General features: G+C 34.4%; 1 protein-coding gene across 7 annotated transcripts in view; it reads right to left on the bottom strand.

The window, feature by feature from the left end:
* LOC132915924 (cytosolic endo-beta-N-acetylglucosaminidase-like) overlaps positions 1–22,889 on the bottom strand; it is a 28,073-nt gene extending 5,184 nt beyond the window's left edge. Inside the window, exons 1-9 of one of the 7 annotated variants that reach the window (XM_060975693.1) lie at positions 22,772–22,853; positions 21,618–22,067; positions 21,111–21,554; positions 20,856–21,030; positions 20,557–20,775; positions 19,920–20,278; positions 19,647–19,829; positions 17,114–17,226; positions 13,825–15,738 (exon numbers count right to left, since the gene is read on the bottom strand). In XM_060975693.1, coding sequence (XP_060831676.1) covers positions 15,716–15,738; positions 17,114–17,226; positions 19,647–19,829; positions 19,920–20,278; positions 20,557–20,775; positions 20,856–21,030; positions 21,111–21,554; positions 21,618–21,850 — 1,749 coding nt within the window. In that variant the 5' untranslated portion in view covers positions 21,851–22,067; positions 22,772–22,853 and the 3' untranslated portion in view covers positions 13,825–15,715. Of the gene's footprint in view, positions 1–13,824; positions 15,739–17,113; positions 17,227–17,996; positions 19,237–19,260; positions 19,420–19,646; positions 19,830–19,919; positions 20,279–20,556; positions 20,776–20,855; positions 21,031–21,110; positions 21,555–21,617; positions 22,068–22,771 lie in introns of those variants that run through there. The other 6 variants (XM_060975691.1, XM_060975689.1, XM_060975692.1 and 3 more) reach the window with 6 other exon arrangements.
* Positions 22,890–26,460: the final 3,571 nt, after the last annotated feature.

Raw genomic sequence — 26,460 nt, 5'->3', positions numbered from 1 at the left:
ATATATATATATATTTCGTTGCATAATTTCGATACGAGATTAAATATTTCTTGTTTGAAGTAAAAATAGCAAATAAAAAGATTAATTACTCCAAGTAACTTTATTTGAAAATAACGCTTGAAAACGAATTATTATTGCTAGAATTGCATTTAATATCGTGCAAATATACATACAATTTCGCCATTACTAGCTTTATTACACATTCTGCAGTAGGTATTCTCAGAAGTAGGTATTTAAACTAAATACTGCGAGATAGAATGCTTGTCTTGTGAACAATTTAAGTTTCCAAGTCTGTGCAAATTATTGCGAAGCTTATAAAATGAGGTATGTGAGATATTCATAAGCTTATTCCACGGAATTTAATACACGGTTATACTGTAAATTTAATGCTTGAAAAGAGGAAGGTTTTTCTTCGAGTCGGGTTGTATACTACCGCATAAAAATTTAATCCTTTACACCACGTTAACGTTTAGATACATTATTTCATTATATATTTCGTCATATACTTTGCAATATATATCGCAAGATATATTTTATTCGCAACATTATTGCAATGATTTTATTCTTTATAACCAATATTGCAATATTGTATTTAGAAGTATTAGGACATTGGTGTGAAATTTGACGATTAACATGCAAAATATAAAAGTCAGAGTATCAACAGAAATCCACTTATATTTTCTCACGTGATCTGTAATTAGAGGTAACTTCAAAATCGTAATTTTATTTTTATACTTCCATGTATAATTCGTTAATTATTATAATAATCTTATAATATAGAATCACTTATTAATCAATCAATAACCGCTGTATACATACCTTGTAGTTTTATCTTTGTATCATTATTTCGTAATATGTTGGATGTAATTTACGATAATGTTATTGTATCTTTATGTTAAATAATGTATTCTACTTATTAACTTGCAGTATGATATGATTATGTATTATAATTTAGTCGCTGGAACCGTGTCATTTGCTATTGCCAATAATTAAATTCTGGACGTTTGTGCATATTAAATTTACAGAAAACGTATGATATATATACGCATATAAAATATGCGCAGTGCGTCAGCAGTACGTCAGTACATCATACAAGCTAATATGTCGAACATTATTATACATATAATATTTAACGATCAATATTTAACAGCACTTCTATAATTATTCTGATATGCGCAGTTTGCGCGATAAATTATCAGGTTTTTGCCCAAATTTGTAAATGTTAACTGATGAAGTTTATGCAGAACAAGGACGTAAAGTTGGATATTCACTATTATACGCGTATAAGATGACAGTTGGATACTGTTGAAAATATTGATGATAGAAAAAAATGTTAAGAAAATCAAAAATATTGCACGGGGAAGAAAATTTAGTGTAATTGAATTTTTTGCACGAGGGCATTTCAAGTTCGCTAAACATAATGATGAATTCAACGACTATACTCATTCAAGGTCATTCAAAATCAATCTAAGTCACAGAAAATTTGGTGGTGTTCGTGGTCGATTTTACGAAGCCCACAAGGATTCTCTGTTGCTCGGTACATATTTCCTTGTTCCTTTGATTTTGTTGGTTATGGTACACGGTCGCTATCTACGAGGTTCCGCGAAAGGAAATCTACGTGGGCCATTCGTTTACCTTCTCGGTACATTATGTCAAAAGTAAAATTTTGTAAATCAGCCCACCACCTGTAAACCCCGTCATTCACTTTATTACTGGTTCCCTTCAACGAATTACAATCAATAACAACAAGAAATTCCCGTCCATGTAGATAGTGGCGAAAATGTTTAACGGCGTTTACAACTGCCAACGTCTCTAGTTCATACGAATGATACGTAGAATCCACGGGACTAGTTTTCTTACTATACTATACTATTCTATTAGCCGGTTTTTACCGTCGACCTTATTGGTCAAAATAGCCCCGTATCCACGCGATCTAACGTTAGGATGTAATTCTATCGGATAATTAATTAGGGTCGAACATCATTTACGCCAGTTCATCAGTCAGGACGAAAATTACCTTTTGGCTTATATTTTCATGTTTATCTGTCCAATTTAAGGTAAGCAACAAGATACGAGTAGGCGAGGTCGCCCAAGACCTAGGGAACAGCCAAACGACGTCGTTACGTACTCGTATTGCCCGTTGGGGGTGAAAACTGCTGTACATTCTGTAGAATTAGGATGAATGGGAATTTCATGGAACCCGCTGGCCATGTTCGGGCTAATAAGAGGTAGAAGATATCGATCCGCGACATTATTTTTATTTAGTTGCCGAAAATCTACGCACAATCTGTCCGAGCCCTCCTTTTTCTTTACGAGTTTTCTTTACATAACCGTGAATTACTAGGCCTTATAATTTTTACTCTAATTAATTCGCTTATTCTATCACGCATTATTCTGCGCTCTTTCTCGCTCAATCTATAAGGGCTTCTTCCTTGCGCGGCAACGTTTGGATCAATAAACCGTATTTCTAGCTGGCTCGTATCTACACGAGAGCGTGGGAAGCCCGTAACGAATGAACTTTTGAACTTTTCGAGAACAAAGATCAAACGACTTTAACAATGATCAAGTACCTCGGTATCAACTTCGTAAACATCGATCTTCTTCTCAGCGGTTTTGTCACAGACATTAACAACTTTTGTTTTACAAAGAGCAAGACATTTTCTGTAATATTCACGTTAAAAGCTTGTCTTAAAATTTCACGATCAATCATGATATCATATTCCAAGTAAGTAACTATCAGCAAGGACATGAAAAATGATCTCCCATGTAAAACCATTAATACATACTGTGAACAAAATTTGTGATGTACATTTAATACAAGTGTTTTCTATCTATACCTCGCAGTATTACTAAATCACTCATTCTTTTGCCGGAAAATTTTGGGGCTACGGATTCTTCAATTAGTGAGCATTCAGCTCCCGAAACGAAGTTAAATTAGAACGATTCACCCAGATGATTTAATCTACCAATTGGATCTTCCTCTACGCGGGAGTCTACTCGACGTTCGTTATTACAATCGTAGTTTTTCCTCCACAATAACGGACAATTAGGCGCGACATATCCCTTCTAGCGGCACTTGAAGCAAGATGCCGTCGATGATGTGGCTGATCGGTTTTCATCAGAGTTTCGTATATTCTTCACCTGCTCCAATTTTATCCTCTTGCGACAACCCGACATTCGATGTCCGTAGTGGCCACAGTGATGGCACTTTATCCGGGGCTTTCTGACGAAGCCGTCGACTTCTCCTCGTCGCAGAGAAATCACATTTCACTCTGAAATTGATCTTCCGTCTCTATGTCATTCGTGAGTGCTAGTCGTTCGGAGAGTCGATCTTGTAGACCGAGGCAAAGAGCGGCGGCATTAATTATTTCGGCCGTCAATAAATTTTGCCATCTTGTCTTCAGAAGGGAACGGAGACGATTACCGTAAGCTCCTGAGGATTCGCTCTTCGACAGTCCTTCCTTGTATATCTCCATTAGCGCCGAGGTCGCCGTCTCTTGGCCACCAAAACGCGTGATGAAAAGTTCATTAATTACCGGCTAGGTAATTTCTTCATCGTTCAGTACTTGCGTAATCCAATGCGCTGCAGAACCCTCTAAAGCACGATTCAAGGCAGAAAATAACTCGCTGCCTCGTAAAGGATTTTCTTTCATCATTAGGATAACGATTATGCACCATGCAGCCGGGTCGGCGCTCACGATACCGGGGTTAAAACGTGGTAGCGTTAAATTTCCAAGTCCGCCGCTCGATCTTTGCTCTCGCGGCTGAGTCAACTCGCGCACAATAGGTCACGAGCTGTTGCATCGTTACAATCGGCACTGATCCCACTTCTGTGATGTCGGGTTATCATTAAGATTAAAGTTGTCACACAATCGAGGTAACGTTTATTAACACAAGTATGGATGTGACAATAACTATATAATAAGTATGGATGTTCGATAACGAATCCGCTGTCAACGGGATAACAGATGTACTTTGCTTAATTTTTTTCATTTTCAATAACTATCATCGACGATGGAAATTCTTTTTGACTAAGAATAATCACTAGCGTTATCGGCGATAAAAACATTTTTGGATTATTTCTGACCAAATGGTTGGCAAAGCTGATATACATCTAAGAACAATTTATTTGTTATATATATGCAAAATGGAGAGGATAGTCGTAGTACAATCGGAAACAGGCTGATTCTACATGAAAAAATAAGTCGAAACTGTACAATAAAATTTGTTCATATGACGCTTCGTTTCTGAGAAAATCAAATTTGAAAATTTGTCAAGCATACTTTAATTTTCCTATGTTTTTCCTATATTTTTTTACTTATTTTCAAATGAAATTTAAATCCCTGTCGATTATTTACCCTTATCCGGAATTAAGCAAATTTATGTATATTTGTCAAATCTTCAAAGTCGATTTTCTTGAAAGCGAAGCCGCAGACGAACGAATACCATACGAAATTGCTTTCATATTTTTCACGTGGAATCACCCCTGCCGGGTCGTACTGCGACTACCGCTCCATCTCGTGTAATAAAATTTTTCGATATGAAATAGCATTTATATTAATTTTTATTCTTACAGTAGATTTCAATTTAATATCTATAATTCGAGAGGGTAACATTTTTGTCCAAATATTGGCTTCGTAAAGACGTCAAAATCCGTAAACGTCAAACTTTGACAAATAATTTGAAACTTGGTAAACTAGATTGAAGATCTTTCAATTCGTTACGTTTCTACGTTCTCGTGATCCCACGAAAAACAGTTTACAAGCTTCAACGTTCCGTCTCTCATGTTACAACCCCTGGTTAACTACCCAATCTAATTTTTCTGCGCTGATTTGATTCGCTTGCCGAGCGGATTTCAAATTGTATCTACCGATCGATTTGTTGACCAGGCACGTTTCACTTTCGCGACACGACGACTGCGTTTATTCGCAGCAAACGTATTACGTTACATGGAATGTAAAAGCTCCAACACGATACGAGAACAAAGAGGGGCTCTAGTCCCGTTGAAAATGTTTCCGCGGTCGAGGCATACGAGCCGACTCTCCACCTCGCTCGCTTTTTCCCTGCCTCGTCCATGATAAAACCAATAGATCGCCTTGGTCGAACAGGAAAAAATTTGATCTCATCTTGTTAATATGAACGTTCCTCCTCCTTAAGCATCAAATGCCGAAGATTTTATGGAAATGGCACGGCTGTTATATTCCTTCGAGGGGGAGCAATGATCGCATAGGCACTATCGGTTTCCATTATACGTCTCGATTCCATATTGTCGATCGCCTATTTGAGGGGGTTGAACGATAGGCGGAAGTATCAGAGGTCGAGGGTTGAAGCTTAGGGAAACGGAGATTGTAACTACAGGTCGGTTAGAGGTATTGCATCGTAATGTTCCGTTGCAGTGTACCGTTGCTCGTAAGTATAGTTCATAAACGTTGGTAATCTGTGACGATATCATTGATAGCTGATAATGTATCTAGGCAATTGAAACGATTTGCGACAACATTATTTAGATTTATTTGAAGTGTAGAAATTAATGGTAAATATGATTATAATTAGAAATCTAGTATAGTAATTAAAAAAACTATTGGCACATACTGTTATTCTCCAATGAAGCAGTTTTCCGTCAGATTTTGTTCGTCAAATTTTTGTAACCATATTAAAGTACTACTGATATGAAAATGATATTGATAATGAAATGTAGTATATTTTGACCTAATTAATTAGCATGTAAATGCTGTAATAAATAGAATGGTATGCCGATAGTTTCTGTAGCCACGTGTGCCTTTTTATGCAATCACCAAACTATAATAATAAATTATCTATTAAAAAACAGCAACATTATATTTTCCTATCTAGCGTGTACAATTTGCTATTTAAATATCGCTGATTTTAATATCGGAAGTCAAATTACAACTGAAAGAGATCTGCAAGATTTCTCTTTATTTAATTTATAATCAAAAGATTAAAAAGTTAAAAAATTTGTAGCTGAAGACTTCGTCAATAGTTTTGTAATATTTTACGATTACAAACACCAGTTTTATTGTTGCGTATTAGCTTCGAAAAATTAATTCAATCCGACCATAATATATTATTATATGAAACTAAAGTAATTACAAATGTAGTTATAATAATTTATTCTTAATTTTGTAAAATATACATCAAAAATAAACAAGTGTCTTAATACTTTTTAAGAGTAATGCACACTTTGGTCGATTTGTATGAACAAGACACGAATGCTACTAAAACACATAGTAGAACAAATAAACATCCAGGACCACTTTATTCTCTGTTACAGTCATCCCTGAATATCATAACAGCCTGTTATGCCCGGAGCTATCAAATATTATGGAAGAGTCTTGTTACCGAAAGAATCCATTGTTTTTAGCTCACTCGGTGATAAAGCTATATATACAGTAGATATGATGGAAACGGATTGAATAAATTGATAGATAGAATATTGCGATTAACCGAGGCAATAATATTTAATGTTATTTAACACCTAGATCAATCACGTATTCAATTCAATCAGTACGACACTGATATAGTTTTAAATGAATAATTATTCCACAACAGGATTATGAAAGATGATTAATTCATACGTTTTAGTAACATTCGTGCATTGTCAAGACAAATCAATTAACATATCCAAATACATAGGAGCGAAATCCTACGTAAACATTACAATTTGGTTTAGACACATGTTTAATTTCAGAATATTATAATTTTAATTGATGTTCTACACTTTATACGACGTATGTTATTAATAATAACATGCACAGATTTTGTTATATAGTATACTTTAATGTCACGATCGTTTATCATATATATGTGAATTTTTAACAAATTAAAAACGGATAAAACGTAGAATATAGATAAATAAATATGACGGATGTAAGTGCAATGAAACAAATCAGCCTATTTCTACAACAAACTGAAATTTAACTTTCAGAAAGACTTTTAACAAACTAGGATTTAACCTAGCCGTTTAGAATGTTGTTCATCCTTATAAAAAGTAACCAATTTTTGTTCTCTTTCCATCAATCACGTACGTATTACGCGCAAATTCTGTCAAACATTTTTAAATACAAAGTGTAAGAATTGTCGATATTTCCAGGGAAATTCAAATTACTTTTCACTGAAATTTCATTGAAGCTTTGGAACGAAATATTTAATTTTTCGTTTCGACATAAATTGATTTATTTTTAGACATTTACAATTTCTATTTATTTGACAATCATCAAATAACGTGTCACACAAACTGTTGTCGTTTAATATTTTGCGACAGTGCTTAAAGAATTCATAGCTAGAAGATAATGTACGCATTATAGGACTGTGTAAAATAGTACGTAGCAATTGAAATGCTGCACAAAGGAAATTATTTGATCGTTGACCCAATAGAAGTGAAATAGAAATAATTATGTCGTGTCTTATTATCGAGAAATAACCCTTTATCCTTGTTGAAAAATGTATAATAAAATTGGCCAAAATGTACGCCATGCTGTTGTGAGAAATTTATACGTTTCTAACGGATATTCCCGCTTTAAAATTTCATTAGTTACCGCTAAGGACATTTCATTAAATCTTCCGACGAGAAGAGTAAACAGAAAAACAAATTTAAAACCAGAATAATTATTTGCAGAAAGAGAGGAATGTGTTTTTCGATCAAATATGAGAGCATATACATCAGAAAATTTAGTCCACCGTAAAACCAGAGAAAATTAATACCGCTGCAAAACAAATACACGTAATCCCCTCAGATATTAAACCGCCAATGTAATTTATTTTTGCTCCTCGCTACTTTTAATTTAGTTTTTATCTTTCCGCTAAATTTCATAAGATTTTTCATAAATTTTCATAAATTTTCACAAGTCTATTTTCCATATGTGCATAGTATTATAATATTTATACGTATCTAATATTTGTGTATTATTTTTCTATATTATATTATATTATATTAATAAATATTTTTACGTTATCCCTTTTATACGTATACACCTGCTAAATACTATAAAAAATACTACACTTTGAATGTTTCAAATATTTGTATATCGTCTCTTCAATTTTTACGTCTTTAAAATTGAACATTATTGATTATGACATTATTTCCTATTATATCCTATTATGGAAATTGTTAATTTTAGAGTCATCATTCTTGTGGATCTGAATACATTTCTATGTGTACATTATTTTCGTTATAGTCTCCCTATTATCGTATTACAATAGACAGATCCATTGGTTATAAGTTAGACATATACGTACATTCTGCCTGTTTATTCTTTCCAATTTCAAATCTTAGTGCACAAATTGCAGATTTTTCGTATCTGTAGTCAATGATTGACCGGATTTGAAAGTAGTATATAAAAACTGACTGTTGCAGTTTTTCAGCAATGTCATATGATTCTTACAATATGACGACCAGATGCGTAAGTAGATGTGTAGAAAAAAAGATGAAAATAGTATAATAATAGGAACAAGTTATATATAGATATATAGATAATATATACACTATATATATATTGCTCTCAACTGTTACAAAGACTTCGCGATATCAATGCTAGTAATATTTACTTATATTTTTATAATTATCGATAAATGTACTACAGAAATCGCGAACCACGCGAATAAGTGATCGCAAAAAAAAAAGAAAAAAAGAAATTTTTTCAGGAAGTACCGAACCCTCTGATAATTCCTGTAAAATTCTACCGTAATTCAACACTCGCTTGTAAAATTCTACCGTAATTCAACCCTCACTGTGTTGCTTCCTACGCGCGAATAGAAGCTGGAGGATGCGCCAACGCGGTATGGATGACGGAAGGGGGAAGTTATCGATCGTCCGCCGCAAACACGGTCGAGGAGGCACGCTTCAAAAGAAACGTCCAAGCTACTGATGTTTAGAATAGTTGCGAAAGAACGTTTATGCAATACCTTAAGGACTAGAGACGATATTCTTTCGCTTTACCGACCATAACAGAGCCGATCCTCGCTGTCGAAGATTATACATTCCGTGAATCGACGAGCTGGCCATCGTTGACGTAATTTAACACCGTATCAAAGACCTTAAAAGTATTATAGTTCCTGTCAAACGAGCATCTAGTATCGAGATAACGAACCATTATTTTCCTATAGTACGTCATCATACGCCGTTTTATAATAGGTTCGATCGCGCGATGTAACACGATTTTGGTACCGTTTATTGTCTCACATGCGAAATGAATTTTACTTTTACTATGCATGACTTTCTGTATCAAGACTCTGATGAATTTTAACCTATTAACTAGGGTCATCCTTTGATCAAAAACTTCTATAACCGATCTGTTAAGATTATTCAGTGGATGGATTTAAATAACTGCGTGAGCAAACTGCAAGGTATTGAAAGTGTATATATTGTGACTAGTAAATTACAAAATATGTGTTACAATGTGAGCCTATCCAGATCCTCTCTCTAGCAGCGTTACCCTTAGACTAAAGGCAACTGCCTCAACCAACATCGGACGTGTACCGCTTATGGCCTTTCCTAAACGCATTCTTTTGTCTATGCGCCTTCGAAGACCTTAGGCGGTTGAAAAAACCGAAGACCAGATGTTGAGTTTTCTCAGAAGTGACGATCACTTCAACACCCTCCCTAAAACTCTACATCGGTCTATACAATTATCTTTTTGTAAATATTCGAAGCTTAATTTCGTCAATACCTTTCTCTTTATTATTCACATTAATTTATTACTAAAAAAATACTACAAGAGGACTTAACAGATCATGTAGAGTTTTTCCCTTTTTTTTTTTTTTTTTTTTTAATATAATAACCACTTCGATACCCTCCCTAAAAACTCTACATCTTTACAAAAATTACCTCTTAATATCTCTTTTATTGTTCAAACCTAATTTCTGTCTCAAATAGTCAAATCTTGGTTTTGGCAACGCCTTTGTACATATATCTGCCAGTTGTTCTTCGCTTGTTACGTACGTTACATCAATTTCGCCTCTATTGTATAAATCTCGCAAGAAATGATATCTTACATCAATATGCTTACTTCTTTGATGGAATTCCGGATTCTTAATTAATTTCGCGGCACTAGTATTGTCTACATATAGCGTATACTTGGGGATATCTATTTTACATTCAAGAAATATTTTCTTCAGCCACATAATTTCTTTCGCTCCTGAGGCTGCACTGACATACTCAGCTTCTGTCGTAGATAAAGCTATACATTGTTGTCGCTTACATTGCCATGTAATGGCCGCATTCGCATACTTACATACAACGCCTGATGTCGACTTTCTTGTGTCTTTGTCGCCTGCATAGTCAGCATCGCTGAAGGTTTCGAGACTACCTGCTTTTGTATATAAGAGTCCCATGTCCGCGGTCCCTTTTATGTAGCGTAAAATTCGTTTGACTAATTTCCACTGATGTTTATTTGGATTTTCTAAATGTCTCGACGCTATATTTATTGCAAAGCTAATGTCTGGCCTACTTACGGTTTGTAGAAACATTAAGTTTCCTACAGCTTCTCTGTATGGTGCGTTACAATCATTATTGCCTATGTTACTTTCATTCCAATTAGTCTCAATAGGTGTAGAAACACTGTTTGCCTCATTCATATTAAATTTCTCTAATATGCTTTCGATATACCTACTCTGATGAATAAATATTGAACCATCTTCTAGTCTATTAATTTCAAGTCCAAGAAAACTCTTTACTTCTTTCGAACTCGTAATTTTGAATTCTTTATTTAAATTGTTAAAAAATTTATCGATTAGAGATTCGTCTGAGGCTACTACCAGTCCATCGTCTACGTATATGGTCATCAACATTAATTTGTCATCTTCTCTATAAATATAAAAGCAAGGATCTGCGTTACTCTGATAAAATTTTAAATCTGAAATAAATTTTGTGAAACGTTCCGTCCAACATCTTGGAGACTGCTTTAAGCCATATAGGCTTTTTAGCAATTTACAAACGCGATTTGTACCATCATCAAAACCTTTAGGTTGTTTCATATAAATGTCTTCTTTCAGACTTCCATATAAAAATGCGGTTTTAATGTCAAACTGTCCAAGGTGTAAATTATTTTTGGCAGCAATACTAAGCATTAATCTAATTGTGTCAAACCGAGCAACAGGACTATAGGTTTCCTTATAGTCTATGCCTTCTTTCTGTGAACACCCTTTAATCACAAGTCGCGCTTTATATCGTTCCGAATTGTCCGGATTTTGCTTTATCGTTAAAACCCACCTATTGCTAAGTATCTTTTGATCTTTTGGTTTTTCTACAAGGATCCACGTCTTATTTTCATGGTGCGATTTCATTTCATCATTCATAGCCGCTTTCCATAATTCTTTCTTTTCGGATCTCATCGCTTCGTTAAAATCCACCGGTACTTTTTCCGCTACGTACGTTACTGGACTACCATAAAAATCGGTTCGTTTTATTTTATCTCTATCTCTCAATTGTCTCACATTCTCGTTGGTTACATGAGGTTGTTTTTCATGTTCACTCACTGCGCTTTCATACGTACATGCTCTATCGTTCTGCGTACACACATCTTCGCGCTCGACAATTTTCGGTAAATTTATACTAACGTATTTTGCTGTTTCTAGTTCGGGCTTAAATATTACGTCACGGCTTAATATTACATTTCTTACGGTCGGCACGTATATTCGATACCCTCGTCCGTCATCTAAATAGCCTACCAAATATCCTTTGTTAGCCTTTTTGTCAAGTTTACTTCTCTTTTCCGCAGGTATGTGTGCAAAACATTCAGTACCGAAAACTCTAAACTTTTCTACATCTGGGGATTTCCCGTACCATAGTTCATATGGTGTTTTATTATCTTGTCCTGTTGGCCCTGTCTTATTTATGACATGCACTGCTGTGTTCATGGCTTCGGCCCATAAAAACAACGGTAGAATTGGTTTCGAATGTAGCATTGACCGGCCTGCCTCTACTATTGTTCTATTTTCTCTTTCTGCAACGCCATTCTGTTCAGGAGTGTATGGGACGTTAACCGTGTGCCTAATTCCCTGACTTCTTAAAAATTCTTTCCCTCCATCACTATGAATTTCTTTGATCTTACTATTGAATTGCAACGTATCCGCGTTTGATTCCGCTCTATTGCTAAGATTGCAAACTGACGGTACGATAACTCGCATATCGACCTTATATAAATTTCCGATAACCGAACCTCTTGCTATTACCTTCTTGTTTTGTAGAAATATACAATTTTCCCCATCCTTTAAAATACAGAAGTCTATACCCCTCCTTGCGACAGATCTAATGGAAAACAGATTTCTTTTCATACCTGGTACATATAATACATCGTTCATTGTACATGCTACCCCTTTGCCATCTACAAAAGTCTCTACTTTGATTTTTCCTCTGCCGCATGCTTCCATGAATGTACCATCGCCGATCTCTATCTTCACCGTGTTATCGAATTTTTCGAAAACGCTGAACCATTCTTTTCGTCCTGTCATGTGATCCGTAGCTCCTGAGTCGATTATCCAAACATCGTGGTTTGCCGCATGCATCGTTGAGGTGCTTCCTAATAGGCTAATTCCGTTGTCATCACGATTTTGATTTCTGGGTTCCTGGTTGTCTCTACTGTTGTTTCCTTTATTCTTGAAGCAATTTTTGCTGATGTGGCCTTTCCTTTTACATATATAGCATCTAAAACAATCTCTTTTTAGATGTCCAACTTTTCCACAGTTGAAACAGCTTCGTCCTTGTTTCTCGTATTCAATTTTATTTGATCGCTTCTGCTGTTCCCTTTTACAATTATTACTTTTTGTTACCAGCGCCACCGATGTTTCCTGGTCGTCTTTCTTCCATCTGCTTTCTTCTGTCATCAGTCTGGTACTAAGCCTGTCTAGGGTCATCTTTTCTTCTTCCATTGAATCCCATGCACTGTGAAAGTGATCAAATTTACTCGGTAACGCCGATAAAATGCGTGTTATCAGCATTTTCTCGGCAATTTCACTTCCAAGGGCTTTCATCTTCGCTGCTATTAGTTCCAACTTCGACAAGTTGTGGGACACATTTTCAGATTCCTCCCATTTAAAATTGAAGAACTGCTTCTGGACCATATTTAGATTCTCATTCGACTTCATATCATATACTGCGTTTAATTTTTTCCACATTTCATGTGCTGTTGTGCAGCATAAAAGAAGATCCAACGGTTTTCTTCCTACCGAGGTCACAATTAATTTCCTCGCTAACCGATCTGCCTTCAAAAATCTTTCACGGGCGATTTCCTTTTCTGTACTGTTACCTGGATGACACAGATTCCCTTCACACACGTTGATCAGGTCGTCATCTTCCTCCAAAAGTGTACGCATAATAAAACGCCACTGGAGCCAATTTTCTTCGCCACGTAACATCTCGATCTTCGCAATTGCTGATTCCATTTTAGCACTATCACTTACTTTACTAAGCACAACTCTTTAACACTTTATTCACTTCGCGTTGCTACCTTACAATTTACAGCCCTGGGCCCATAACCTGTTAAGATTATTCAGTGGATGGATTTAAATAACTGCGTGAGCAAACTGCAAGGTATTGAAAGTGTATATATTGTGACTAGTAAATTACAAAATATGTGTTACAATGTGAGCCTATCCAGATCCTCTCTCTAGCAGCGTTACCCTTAGACTAAAGGCAACTGCCTCAACCAACATCGGACGTGTACCGCTTATGGCCTTTCCTAAACGCATTCTTTTGTCTATGCGCCTTCGAAGACCTTAGGCGGTTGAAAAAACCGAAGACCAGATGTTGAGTTTTCTCAGAAGTGACGATCACTTCAACACGATCAAAGTCAACGACAAAACCAGCACAGCATAGACGCAATAACTTATATTATATTATTATATTATAATAATATAATAATTTTTGTAACCTCTATATAGATTTTCAGACTCGTTACAAATTTGAGCAGCGTAGTCACGATATTTGTGTTTTATTACAATATTGGCGAAACTTCAAAATGTTACGTATAGCAAATAGAATATATGTGAGTCGCAACATGTGGACCATTTTGTCGATTTACATCAACAATTCACGAATGTTACTAAAATATATAGATAAATGACAAATTAATAATCAAAGCCATATTTATTATCTTCTTGTGGAATCATTAGATTTTTTAAATTACGCATAACGGTTGTTACGTCGAATGACACCCTCATCGACCGGATCATCTACCGCGGGCAGACTGGCAACCAGATGTTCGCACATTGTCACGGCGCCCCTTCAATGTCGTGTTTCTAACCGTCGCTAGCGGTCCGCCGGCGTCGTATATCAATACAATGTATCGACGAGTGTATGGTTGCCACCTGGCCGCGAGTTCCAGAGACTTTTATCTCTTGTGACGCTCATATTAGTGTATGACTAATCGTTGAATATAGACGATATTTTAACCTATTAACACAGTGATAAATTCATTAAACCGCTCCGGTTATCCTAATCGAAACACGAGGAACCACTACTTCGCGGTGTCGATTACACGAATCGTAGCGAGAATTTACCCCTCTCGCTGACGCGTTTTCCCCGCGACCGCGTCACTCCGCAAACGGTCGTAACAACGTTCGACGAGATAAATACGTCACATAAATACGTGATAGATACGTTTGCATATGGCCTTATACATATGCAAAACATGCATCATACAAAGAACGTGAAATAAAACAATACATTTTTATAGTCTGCTAATCATTCTAACAAACTTCTATCTTTATATATTTCATTTTATTTATTATTTATTTATTAATTTCGTTCTCCTATTTGCATTCTATAAAAAAGCACATTTGCATAAACGTCAGCAGTGTCATAACATGTACAACGTACATATCTATAAAAATGTTCTATGGTAAATGTCGGAAAACTTTCATGAGCCACTGTGTGTAAGTAGTACTTGACGTAACTGACAAGCAAAACATACATGGTGAACAAAGGAAAGAGAGAAAAAGAAAAAGAAAAGGAAAAAAAGAAAGAAAGAAAAGGAAAGAAATAAAGAAAGAAAAGGAAAGAAAAAGAAAGAAAAAGAAAGAAAGAAAGAAAGAAATATTATAATGCAAACTGTAACAGCAGGTAGAACCGCAGAAAAATTCGACTCGATAACCGCAGGAATATCAATGAGCCGGTCGCATTCTTCGATTACAAATAGTTGTTATTGTGACACACGGCAAGCAGAACGTAATTTGCGTTGCTCGTTCGCGATGTGACTGTTAAAACAAACGAGTAACCGGCCCGTGGCTGTTCACTTCGAGAACATCAGAGCTCGTAATGGATGACAGCTATTAGTGTCTGGTGCACGCCCGAAAATTGCTGGCGTTAACTTTATCATCGTGGTCAGTGAAACTGTTGATTATTGTCGGTTACGGTTTAGACGGTATTGGACCATGCTGCAACAAATCATTGGAACGCATCGATTGCCCGGCTAAGTTTCACGCGATTGCTTTTTTCACGCACCGAGTGTGCCGATGGATACGATTAAAAATCAAATTTCGAATAATTTCATACTGGCCAAGGCAGATAGAAAATTGTTAACCTGTTGATAACTAGGTCATTTCTTAACCAAAAACGTCTACAATTAATGAATTAAAAATTTACAAAAAGAATTATCCGGTTCTAAAATTGTTTGTTCGCTGATATTTCAAGTAGCGCACGCTTTAAATTCTTCCTCCATTTCAGCAGATCTCGAATTTAATTTATTACGAATACAGAGCTTTATCGAAGTGTTGCTTCCTGACCTAAATAATATAATCAACCATAAGGAAACCTTAAAGGAATTTAATAAAACAAAGTCGTAAGAAAAATTAAACAAGTTACCTACCTATTATTGGCATATACATGATACTTGATACTTAAAACAATTCATGGTAATTATTTAGAAAGCTGCCGCCGCCTTGAATTTTTATGCTTTTTTAATATATTGTCGGGCTCGTGATTCTAAACAACTTTTTCCTGCACGTATAACCGCTGCTCGGTCTTAATATCCGAGACATTTGCAAAAATCTGTCGATATTACAGTGAATTGTACCTGTTGCACGATTATGCGCCCGAGACAACGTATGCTGATTGTCGACCGCTGTGAAGTCTAATCCAATAAAATAACAGCTAACCAAAACCTAATTCTCAACTTTTGTTTATAGTTTATATGTATAGGTTAGAATTAGGTATCATTTTATCAGGCCATTTTATCACCAATGAGATATAAGACTTTACCAAATGTCCTTCAGGGCAAATTGTAAAAACCAAAATAAAATAAAATAAAAAAAAAAAAAAAAAAAGAAAAAAAAAAGAAAATATCTTGAAAACTACAAGAGTCCGGCAGTAAAAAGTTGTTAAAAATGTTGATTTCTACAACATATGAAAAAATTATGGAAATCCAAAACAGCAGCGTTCTAAATAATTACACAATTTTCTATATAAATTCTACTTTTCTTAATTACATTCCCAAAAATATCAATTTGCATAAAAATCCAGAATCTAGTAATAAATAATTTCTTGCTTAAGTATTCTTGTGATCTGTACAAAATATATGTATACTTGTACTAGGTATCTTGTAATTTTTATATATTTTTTCAGATTCGCTTCAAACTTCACCAATATAAAAATAATAGTCGAATCTCATAACAGTTTTAACGGAATTTCAAAATGTTTCGTACAACACGCATAATATGTAATATCAAAAAATATGTGCATGACTGTTCAAATGTTTTCGTGCGTCTGTGCATAAATAAGCAAAAAAAGAAAAAGCGAGAGAAGGAAAACTAACAAAGATTAACTTCGCCATCTCGATCTAATCCCATAATAATGTAGGGTCGACCAATGAGAAATGGGCTTATCCTATAATCACGAAGCCGACCCATGAAATATTGAGCGATAAGATATGTTGGATAGACATCCTATGGTGAAACGTTAGTATTCCTTTCACTAGAGTGGTTCTCAAAGATTAAAAGATGATTGTAGCCAGGTCTGATAGTCGGAGAACGGTTTTTACACGGTCGAAACCCTCGTCCTCTGGTAATACACTTTTACTGTGACGCAATCCACCTGCTACGTACATTTATCGAGGGAACGCGAAATGCGAGCGACAGTATAAAGTACGAGAAGCAGACTTACCGTCCAGGTGTCGATGCTTTTGTTTGAGGACGATCTTTCCCAGATAGCAGACGCTACTCCTCGCAAAAGATATACCAATTTCGTTCACAGTCCTCATGTTCGTTCGGTAAACACTGACAACAAAAAGGAAAATTTCATGTTAAATAGAAAGAATATAGTATTACGAACATTAATACGAACGTGACTTCTTCGACGCTTATAGAATTTCGAGATCACACATCAGACTATATTGGCATTTCTATGCATTGTATGATTTTGTTGGGAAAATCAGAGACATACAACATTTTTCTGTATATTCTGTAAATCTAAGAGACTCTTTTTGTTAAAATGTTCTTCCATTGAAAAAGATTTTTATTTTATAGAATTTAGAAAAGTTTATGTAATTTCAGAAAACGAATAAAAATAAGTTTACATAAATCAATAATTTGAATATTGTTTACTTCCTCTTTTTACATAGAATTAATAGTAAAACTATTGTTAATATTCTCCTGTGTGAATTTTTTTCAATTTAAATTGTCCTTTAAATAGAATATTTTTTTGCATTTATGCAACAGTTAAAAAAGATTATGAACTTAAAGACACCTTGTAAAAACTTCAAATTAATTTTCAAACTAAAGGTTTAATATATCTCCATTTACGATTTGAAATTTAAGATAATACCACAACTATCTTTGTTAAAAGCACCACATGAAGCCTTTTATAGAAAGAAACTGAAACTAACAGTTAAACATAAGATCATAATTTATCAACTATTTCCTCTGATTTCATTTGCTTAATTTTCGACATTGAAATAGATGCTTTTCTTTTACTGTTATATAAGTTCTTAAAATATGCAAACGAAAAGTCTTGTAAATATTTCAAAATTTCACGTAATGCAATATACTTTCATTCGAAAATTTCGTTTTCTTAACTTAGAAGTTAAAAACTGTATTTTGTGTCTTATGTCGTAGTTCTAAGTACTTAAACTCGAGCCCTAGTTTATCGTACTTTAAAATGGCAGATCCCAAGAGCATAGCACAATGAAAAATAGTCTTAAAGTTATATGCTCCTGAGAATCATGTAATTTCAACACGTTCCTTATATTGAATAATAGCTATTAATGGTAATAACTATTGCTAATTGTAATTAGTCCGTTTGTAGCATGTAACCAATTGCATATATATGTAGAAGATGAAAGGACACCGGGCCTTCCCCTTGGAATTCTTTGGAAAATTTCCCAACACTATCTTTATAAATTAAACCGATCATCATAAATCTGTAGTCATCAGAAATCTTTATAAATTAAACTGATCTTTATAAATCTTTAGTCCTTATAAATCTTTGTGAATTAAACCGATTATAATCGTCCGAGATTTGCGATAATGAGCTTGGGCTCGAGGCGACCACTAGTCGCCGAACGTAGCCGCGGTTACGGGATGAACGTTTTACCTAACAAAGGTATAGAATTGCATAGATCTCCTTAAAAAGAAACAGTTGTACCGACATCCAACAGTAAACATTCCAACCGTCTTTGCCCCGTGGCTCGCCACACACAGACCCAATTATTCCCGCAACATGATTGCCAGATGTCGATGCATCATTCACAGTATATGTTTAGCTAGCCTGAGGACCCGCTATAAATTTTAGGATTTAATTGACTAAGGTCCTTCAAATTGACAAACAGTCTTTATCCTAAAAGTCCGGAAGATACGGCAGATCTGCTTTCCTCACGAACGACGTTTCCCGCTAGCAACTTTCTTTCAATGGCGGCTAGCATCTTTCTCTAACCACCAACATAGAAATTTCTGTTTTAATTAACAGATTATTTGCGACCAACTCTTATATAGAATTTTAAGTAAATACATAGAAATTAACCAATTAACGGCAACGTCCATTTCCCTCACTTTCTGAACGAGGGTTGTCCTCGACGAATCCGATCATCTCGTGACCTGAGACACACCCCATCATAGTTTTTCTCTGTAGCATCACTGTGATGGAGAGGAACATTCTCGTGCGATCTCATCAGCGAGTAAAACAACGTCCTTACGATCAGTGGATATTTCACGTTTTTAGCAAACAGTCCGACTTAGACTTTGGAAGAAAGTATATTCGTTATCCCGTTAACCGCGGATTCGTTATTGAACCTAAGATCATTGTTGATAGTATCTCGAATATCTAATTATCACGGCTACTTGTTAAATTCTGTGATAATCATATTTGTACTGGTAGATATCTTCTCTATTGCCTAATAACAATGTCTAGTCCAAATGAAGATTGCTTACAGGCAGCTAATCATAATGTTAACCAGACGCATATATATCTGCTTTCTAAACAAGAAAAATATATCTGTGTGAGGTACATTTATTTAGAGTATAATCATAACTCATACTATATAAATATTTAATGTATTAATGTAATGTAATGACATTACATATCCCTACAATTATTTTATTAGAAGAATAAAATTTTATTCTTCTAATAAAATGTTTTTTAGGTTTAATTATTTTTTGTTTCTTATGTTACAAATATTTCAATTTATATTTTGTAGACTTACCATCTTTTCCAGTTGGCAACCAAATTCCTTGATTTATAATGAACGATGGATTTTAAGCCTGTATTATTGCCGAGAACTAGTATTGGTTCGGGTTGACTTCCATTTGCTATGGACGACTCCATTTTTTTATAAGCAATGATTGCTACAATGTCTTGTTGAAATTCGATGTGAACGAGAAATAGTCTGTAAATGAATTTAAACACATAATTAATATATAAAATACAATTGTGCGAGGTATCATAAATTTAATTACAAAATATATAACTCGTTCACCTGTGATATGACCTAGTTGTAAGATCATTTGTAGTTAATTCTATGCAACCACCACCTCTGAAAGAGAACTCGCTGCAAAATTCGAAGCTATTTACATATAGCATTGGCATTTTATTTTCAATATTTACAACATTTTTTAATACTCGAACAACATTCTTTCTCGTTTCATAAACATAATGTATCGGTTCTTCTGAACACTCATTTCGATCGTTTTCACTTTTCGGTTCTGGAAGTTGAGGCGATGATGTAAATTTCATGTGCGGTATAGGTACTGAAATTTGTGGATCTTGCAGGGATAAATTGTAAAATGGTTTGTGTTTAAATCTTTTTCCATCCCTTTCATATAGTGCCTGCATAAACTATGTGCATCTCAGTTATAATATATTCATGTGATAAATTCAGTTTTTTTTTTTTTTTTTTTTTTTTTTATATGGTTTATTTTGGTTTTTACAATTTGTCATGAAGGACATTTGGTAAAGTGTTATATCTCATTGGTAATAAAAAAAATAAAATAAAAATAAATATAGCATGTGGGTGGCTACCCTCAGCAGGGTGCCAACTTCGTGTTTTCTAAGTTATATCTTTTATGATAAATTCAGTTTGTTAAAAATAATGTGTTTGTCAAAATTTGACATACCTGACCACAGCGATAATACATGCTACCACTGCCACGGCAAAATGATGTTTTGAATACTTCTTCTTCGTAGATAGGTACATGAACATATAAATAAGGAAACAACTGTGCCCAAAATAGATCTTCTACTTCTTGGAATGTCTTAGATCCGAAAAATTCGTGAGTCCAACCTGGACCAAAAAGTGCAACAGAAAGTCCTTCGTGTCGTATTTTTTGTAAAGCCTGTAGATTATAATGGTTTAATGAAATATTAAACGATATTATATTATATGCTACAATAAAATAAGTAATATTGTAATTACATATGATGAATTAAATCCACCACCGCCAGGACAACCTCTTCCCCAAATATCAAGTCCTACATAAATATCATAAATATCTCTGCTGTGATTTTTTGCAAGTGCCAAACTGTTTTTCAATTTTGATTTCATCCAGTTATAATTCAAGTAAATGGCATCGCAGTTTAAAAAGAAATCTCTGAAACATTGTATTCAGAACATTAAATAAAATTTACAAACAGAAACAATTGTAAAAGTATAAGAGTGTAATAAGCTTACATGTTTTTACTGTTAAGCTCATTTTGCCAATTTAATTTTCCTTCATTGGTTACGCTATCGTACCATATAATTTCAGAATTTCTAATTGCTTCATGAATATTTTCTGTTAGATATTTTACAAAATAAATTAAATTATTAACTTGCTCATTTTTAATGGTATTTTCAATATTTAATAACCAGCCATCAAACTTATAAAATTTTGCAACAAGTATTAGTGCATCTGCAAATCTTCTTACTTCTTCCTGAGATTCAAGTATAACATCCCAGATACCTTCTCTTTCCGTAATTACAGTACCAAGAACTTTTACACCATGATTATGTGCTGCATTAATCCATCCAAAAGGGGGCACAGTTATGAAATGATGACTAAAATACACAAAAGTGTCAATAACACTCCAGTGATAAAATAGGTAAGAACCATAAGATTCTGATCCATATATAAATCTGAAAAATCACGGGTATATTATGTATAATATATGAATTAATAAATATAGTGATTTCTATTACCTGTCTTCTAGGTAGCCACCTTTCATATCATGACAGAGCAACGTTTTCGGATGTACTTCTCTATCCAATTTTTCTAACCGCGTTCTTCCTGCGCTTATTTCTAAACCACTGTACACATAATCAGTTGAATCTCGTAGTTCTCCAATTTCTGGCCATGGTTTCAAGTTACCCACGTTATCGAATAATTCTTTTAAGTTTTTGAAAGGTTGTGACTCTGTAACTTCCGTCCTCATCTCTCTGAATTATACTGTTCCACAGATCACTTTCAAATAGTTTTTAATTCATTAACTCAAACAAAGGTTTCTCTTCTTATTTTGGTTCACCGGAAACTTGTATATACATGCGAAGCAGATAGTGTTCCCATCTAACAGAACTGGCATATCAAATTACGTCTCATGATATAATACCATTATCTACCAACTGCTAATGGGCAAAAAGATGTTCATTTCTCTATCAAACAAGGTATACAAAATAAAATTATGAATTTATAATGCTCCTACATCAATGTTTATATGATTGTTTCGACTTTGAAAGTAATATTCTTATTTACGCAAGTATATATTCTTTAATATTTTGCAAAAATTATACCGAAACAAACAATTTGGAATAAACATGACTAAGTAAATACTTTAACTTTTTTTTATATTTAATTAAATATTTTATTTGATTTGAGTAGAATTTAACACCTAACCTTTATGTTTAAAATATTACTCTTTCTCATTCTCTCTTTCAATGTTATTTCTTCTGCTTCCGTTTTATGATATTTATGACATTTCTTAGTTCAGATATAAGTAACTTTTTCGTAATTTATAAAAAATGACACTCTTTTTAATTATCCTACACTATTAATCCATTACATGTAATTTAACTTTGTAATTTAACTTTTAGCAACTTAAGATATGTGCATGTACAGAGTAATTTTCTTCCTAAGAATAATCATTTGATATTACGATAATTCCAAAAACTTAAATTAATTTGCAAATAACGTAATGCACAGCCATACACAAGCCATACAAGTTATACTTATGTCCTTTAAGTCACCAGAAATAAATTTTAAATTTTATATTATATATTAATATATATTATAGGGAGAAGCACTATACAAAATAATAATGTTAAAGCCATACATGCAATTTATTAGTATAGATACTTACTATATGCAAAGCGTTCTCTTCAAAGATAATATGTCGGCTACCAAACGATCGACGGCAACCGAACGCATTTCTGGTACTGATAATAATAGTATAGTTACAAGACAGTTGTGTATCTATGACCAACTATAAAATTTGAAAATCGATGCTTGGTCTCGCGGCATTGTCGCATGTCTCATGGGACATAAAATGTATCGCCTACGGTCTATTATGTGAATATATTAATAAACTTAACAAATTTGTTATTATTTTCTCTAGGTAATTTTTACTCCCTCAAAATTCCGAGGAAAGTACTGAACTGTTGACTCGTTACCAGTGTTGACAACATTTCATCATTTATCACCTTTCCCACTTCATAGTCAGGTTTTTCAAATTAAGAGCGGCATATGGTACATTTGTATTGTACGTGCGAGAGGGAGGTAACGTATAGCACAACCACACACAAGTATGTATCCCCTTCATAGTATGTATGCGAGCGTTGTACGATGGCCTAGGACTCCGTTGAGAGAAAAGAGAGAAGCGCAGTGTGAAAATCTTATGCCCTAGATCTCTGGCGAGTATCACACGTGTAGAGCAATTACGTGAATATTAGAAAAGTGAAGTTCCTTATAATACCTCTCCAAGTCCTCTCCATATTTTAATAGCCGTAAATTGGCGCAGCAGCGCCAAAATTTGAAAGAATAAGGAAACACATATGTACGTATCTTTCTTTTGTGAGACAGAAGAGCTTTATTTTTCTGGTCTTCCAACGTTGCCGTCTGAAGCGTGCTTTCCATTTGCGACTAGCCACGCGATTATAAAATCCATTGCCGAATATGGCACAATTTTTATTCGTACTACCGCGATTAAGGATCGCGCGCGACTCTAAAGTTGCGACTTACCTCGGCAAGTCAGTCGCCTGCAACTACAAAGTATACGGTACATGTACGTGCTATTATATCCATCGTCAGAAGAATCGCGCGGGACCGAACGTCATTTTGCTGCTAAAAGTGTGAGCACTCCTCACTAAGGACGTCTTAATATATAACACTATTAACTTAAAGCACTATATAATATTATGTAGTTATAAATTATAATATTATATACTATTATAGTATATACTATTATAATTTATAATACCGTCAATATAAATAATTAATATTATAGTGATAAAAATGACAAAAACCTAAAATTTAATTATTTTATTTATATTATTCAGCTTTTCCAAAGGTTTTTCGTTCAGTACTAATGGTTTCTCGACATAAAAGTTTACTATCCTTTTATGAGAAATGCGGATTGATTAACAGATTGATTAACGTGTTAAGAAATGGATGGTTCTATTAAAAAGAATATAGCTGATCTTTATTCGGTGTCGCGCGTGATACTAGCCAGAAATGAAAAGAAGCTGAAAGACGTCCTTATTCCTTATCATTCTACATGCGTCGTGCAGCATCATCAAGTCGAGTTATCGTCACACGTGCGTGTTTCCTAAGAATCAATAAGAAGAATATCGGGATCCTTATCGCGAACCGAAACTATAACATACAGCCAAATTTACACCTTTTCACTTTGGATAATCTGTAAGTAATATACGTTTTACAACGGTTTGTAATATTTCTCAATTATACAATTTGAATTGCATTTGCTCCTAAGATGCTCAGCTGGTCTCTGACTCGATACAAAACGAGAGGAACGACCCTCCTACGAATATTCTGTTTGAAATAAACTGGTATGTATTCTGATTGTATAATATAATCGAATATAATCTGATTGTATTAGAAACAAATTCCTAATAGAAACGTTTTTGTATCATATGACTCGGAACGATTCAGATTAGATCATATTACTATATAATCTGTATAATCTAATCTATAAGACAAGCAACTTTATAACTTTATAAACGTCATATCGATTAAATAAAAAAAACGGGATTGTTTCCTACATTTCCTCTGCATCTTAAAAATTATTTATCATACGTGAAAAAGTGTCAATAGAAGATTGTTGTTAATTCGTGCATTCGCGGGGATACGTGTCTCGGTTAGGCGCGTCAACGGGAGTCGTAAATTCCCGTTAGGATATAGGAATCGACACAGCGAGCAAGGCGATCCCCTGATTTCTGTTAGGATAATAGGAGTGGTTGTGGTAAAATAACTGTCGTCTACAGTCATCTAATATAAGGAATTTATTGCCGTTTACAACACGTGGAACGTATACAGATAAGATTGGATTTCGTCGGACCTTACACTGTTTAACCCGAGAGTTGATGTTGTTAGCGCGTTGACTGTCGGTACCGTGTTAGAATAGTAGACTTGATTACCCGATGAGTGTTGTAGCACTGACTTGATTCTCCGATGTGTAGAATAAACGTGATTTGACTCTACGTGGCGTCGTAGAGCAATGTTTGACCGAATGAGCGTAATGACTTGACTCTTCCGCGTTGTTGAAGAGTAGTGTACTTGACTGTCTGCGGAGTATAAGAACAGAGACTGACCCATCACGTACTATTTAGGAGGAAAGCTCGGTGTGGGTGTACCCTTGCTGAACTAAGGACGCGGATTCGTTGTTCACACTTTTCGGTAGAATAATGAGGGTAACGATCCGCGATGCCCATTGGTTATAGCCGAAGTTAATAAACAAATCCGCGGAGAGAGGCTCCTGCAGATATGACTCATGGGTGTCCTTGGTCTTGGGAAAAATCAGCTGTTTAGCAGGGCACACCTGCTTTCCCCGTAATTAGCAAGAGTGTGAAATAAACCTAATGACTGTTCAAATGACCATCCATAAACTGAAAATATTTGTATGAATCGAAGTTAAGCTGAAAAGATTCGGTTTATGCTGGTTCCTTGGGTTTCTTGCAGGTCAGTGTAACGAGGGGTAGGCCTCGGCGGCCAGACCGAAAGGGACGTCGCACGGATCGTCTCGCGCGACGTAACAATTGTAGATAATAAAATTATCTATAAAATGAGACTCGTTACGTAACGATAAGCTCAATTTTTATGCTATACATTAGTAAATGGTGCAAAGACTTTTTTCTTAAATCGTTTATGACGTTAGTTAAAATTGTCATACAATATTGAGGTTTTATGGTATCAGTCATATCAAAATAGGATACCAAATTTCAAATCGATTCGTTTGTTAGTTTTTGTAAAATTAATTAATTAATTTACGAAACGGGAAATTTTTAATTTGTAAGAAAATTATGTGAGTTTACCTTAGTTTATGCTCCGATCTTCTACGCTGTGTAGAAGACTTACTCCTCTATTACTAACATTCAACAGATATAAGTATAGTTCAGTGATTCTTTCAGTCTATTAATGAATGTAACTATAATGAATGTAGTCATAACATTGCGTACAAATTTTTCTGGAAACGGAATAAAATTAGTATTAACGTCGAATGTGTTATAAGATACTAAGAGGAATTTATACGACAAACAATTAATTTAATATATTTTTACAAATAATTAATTTATTTATATAGGTTATGTTGTTTTCAAACGTGCAACAAAAAGTGAATCAACTTCAAAACAATAGTTAAAATGTACTTTATACTGAAATAAGACACATTTGTATTAACGATATGCTGATGTTACATTTGTCACATAAAAAATATATTATTTATATTTTATAAATGTTAAAAAGTTGATTAATTTGAATATATATAATTTTGAAATTAAATGAAACCGCCTTTATTACAAACCGAAATAGTTCAGT

The sequence above is a fragment of the Bombus pascuorum genome, unplaced genomic scaffold, assembly GCF_905332965.1.
Source record: "Bombus pascuorum unplaced genomic scaffold, iyBomPasc1.1, whole genome shotgun sequence".
Lineage (NCBI taxonomy): Eukaryota > Metazoa > Arthropoda > Insecta > Hymenoptera > Apidae > Bombus > Bombus pascuorum.
The sequence above is the reverse complement of the archived record's forward strand: the minus strand, read 5'-3'. Positions and strand labels throughout refer to the sequence as shown.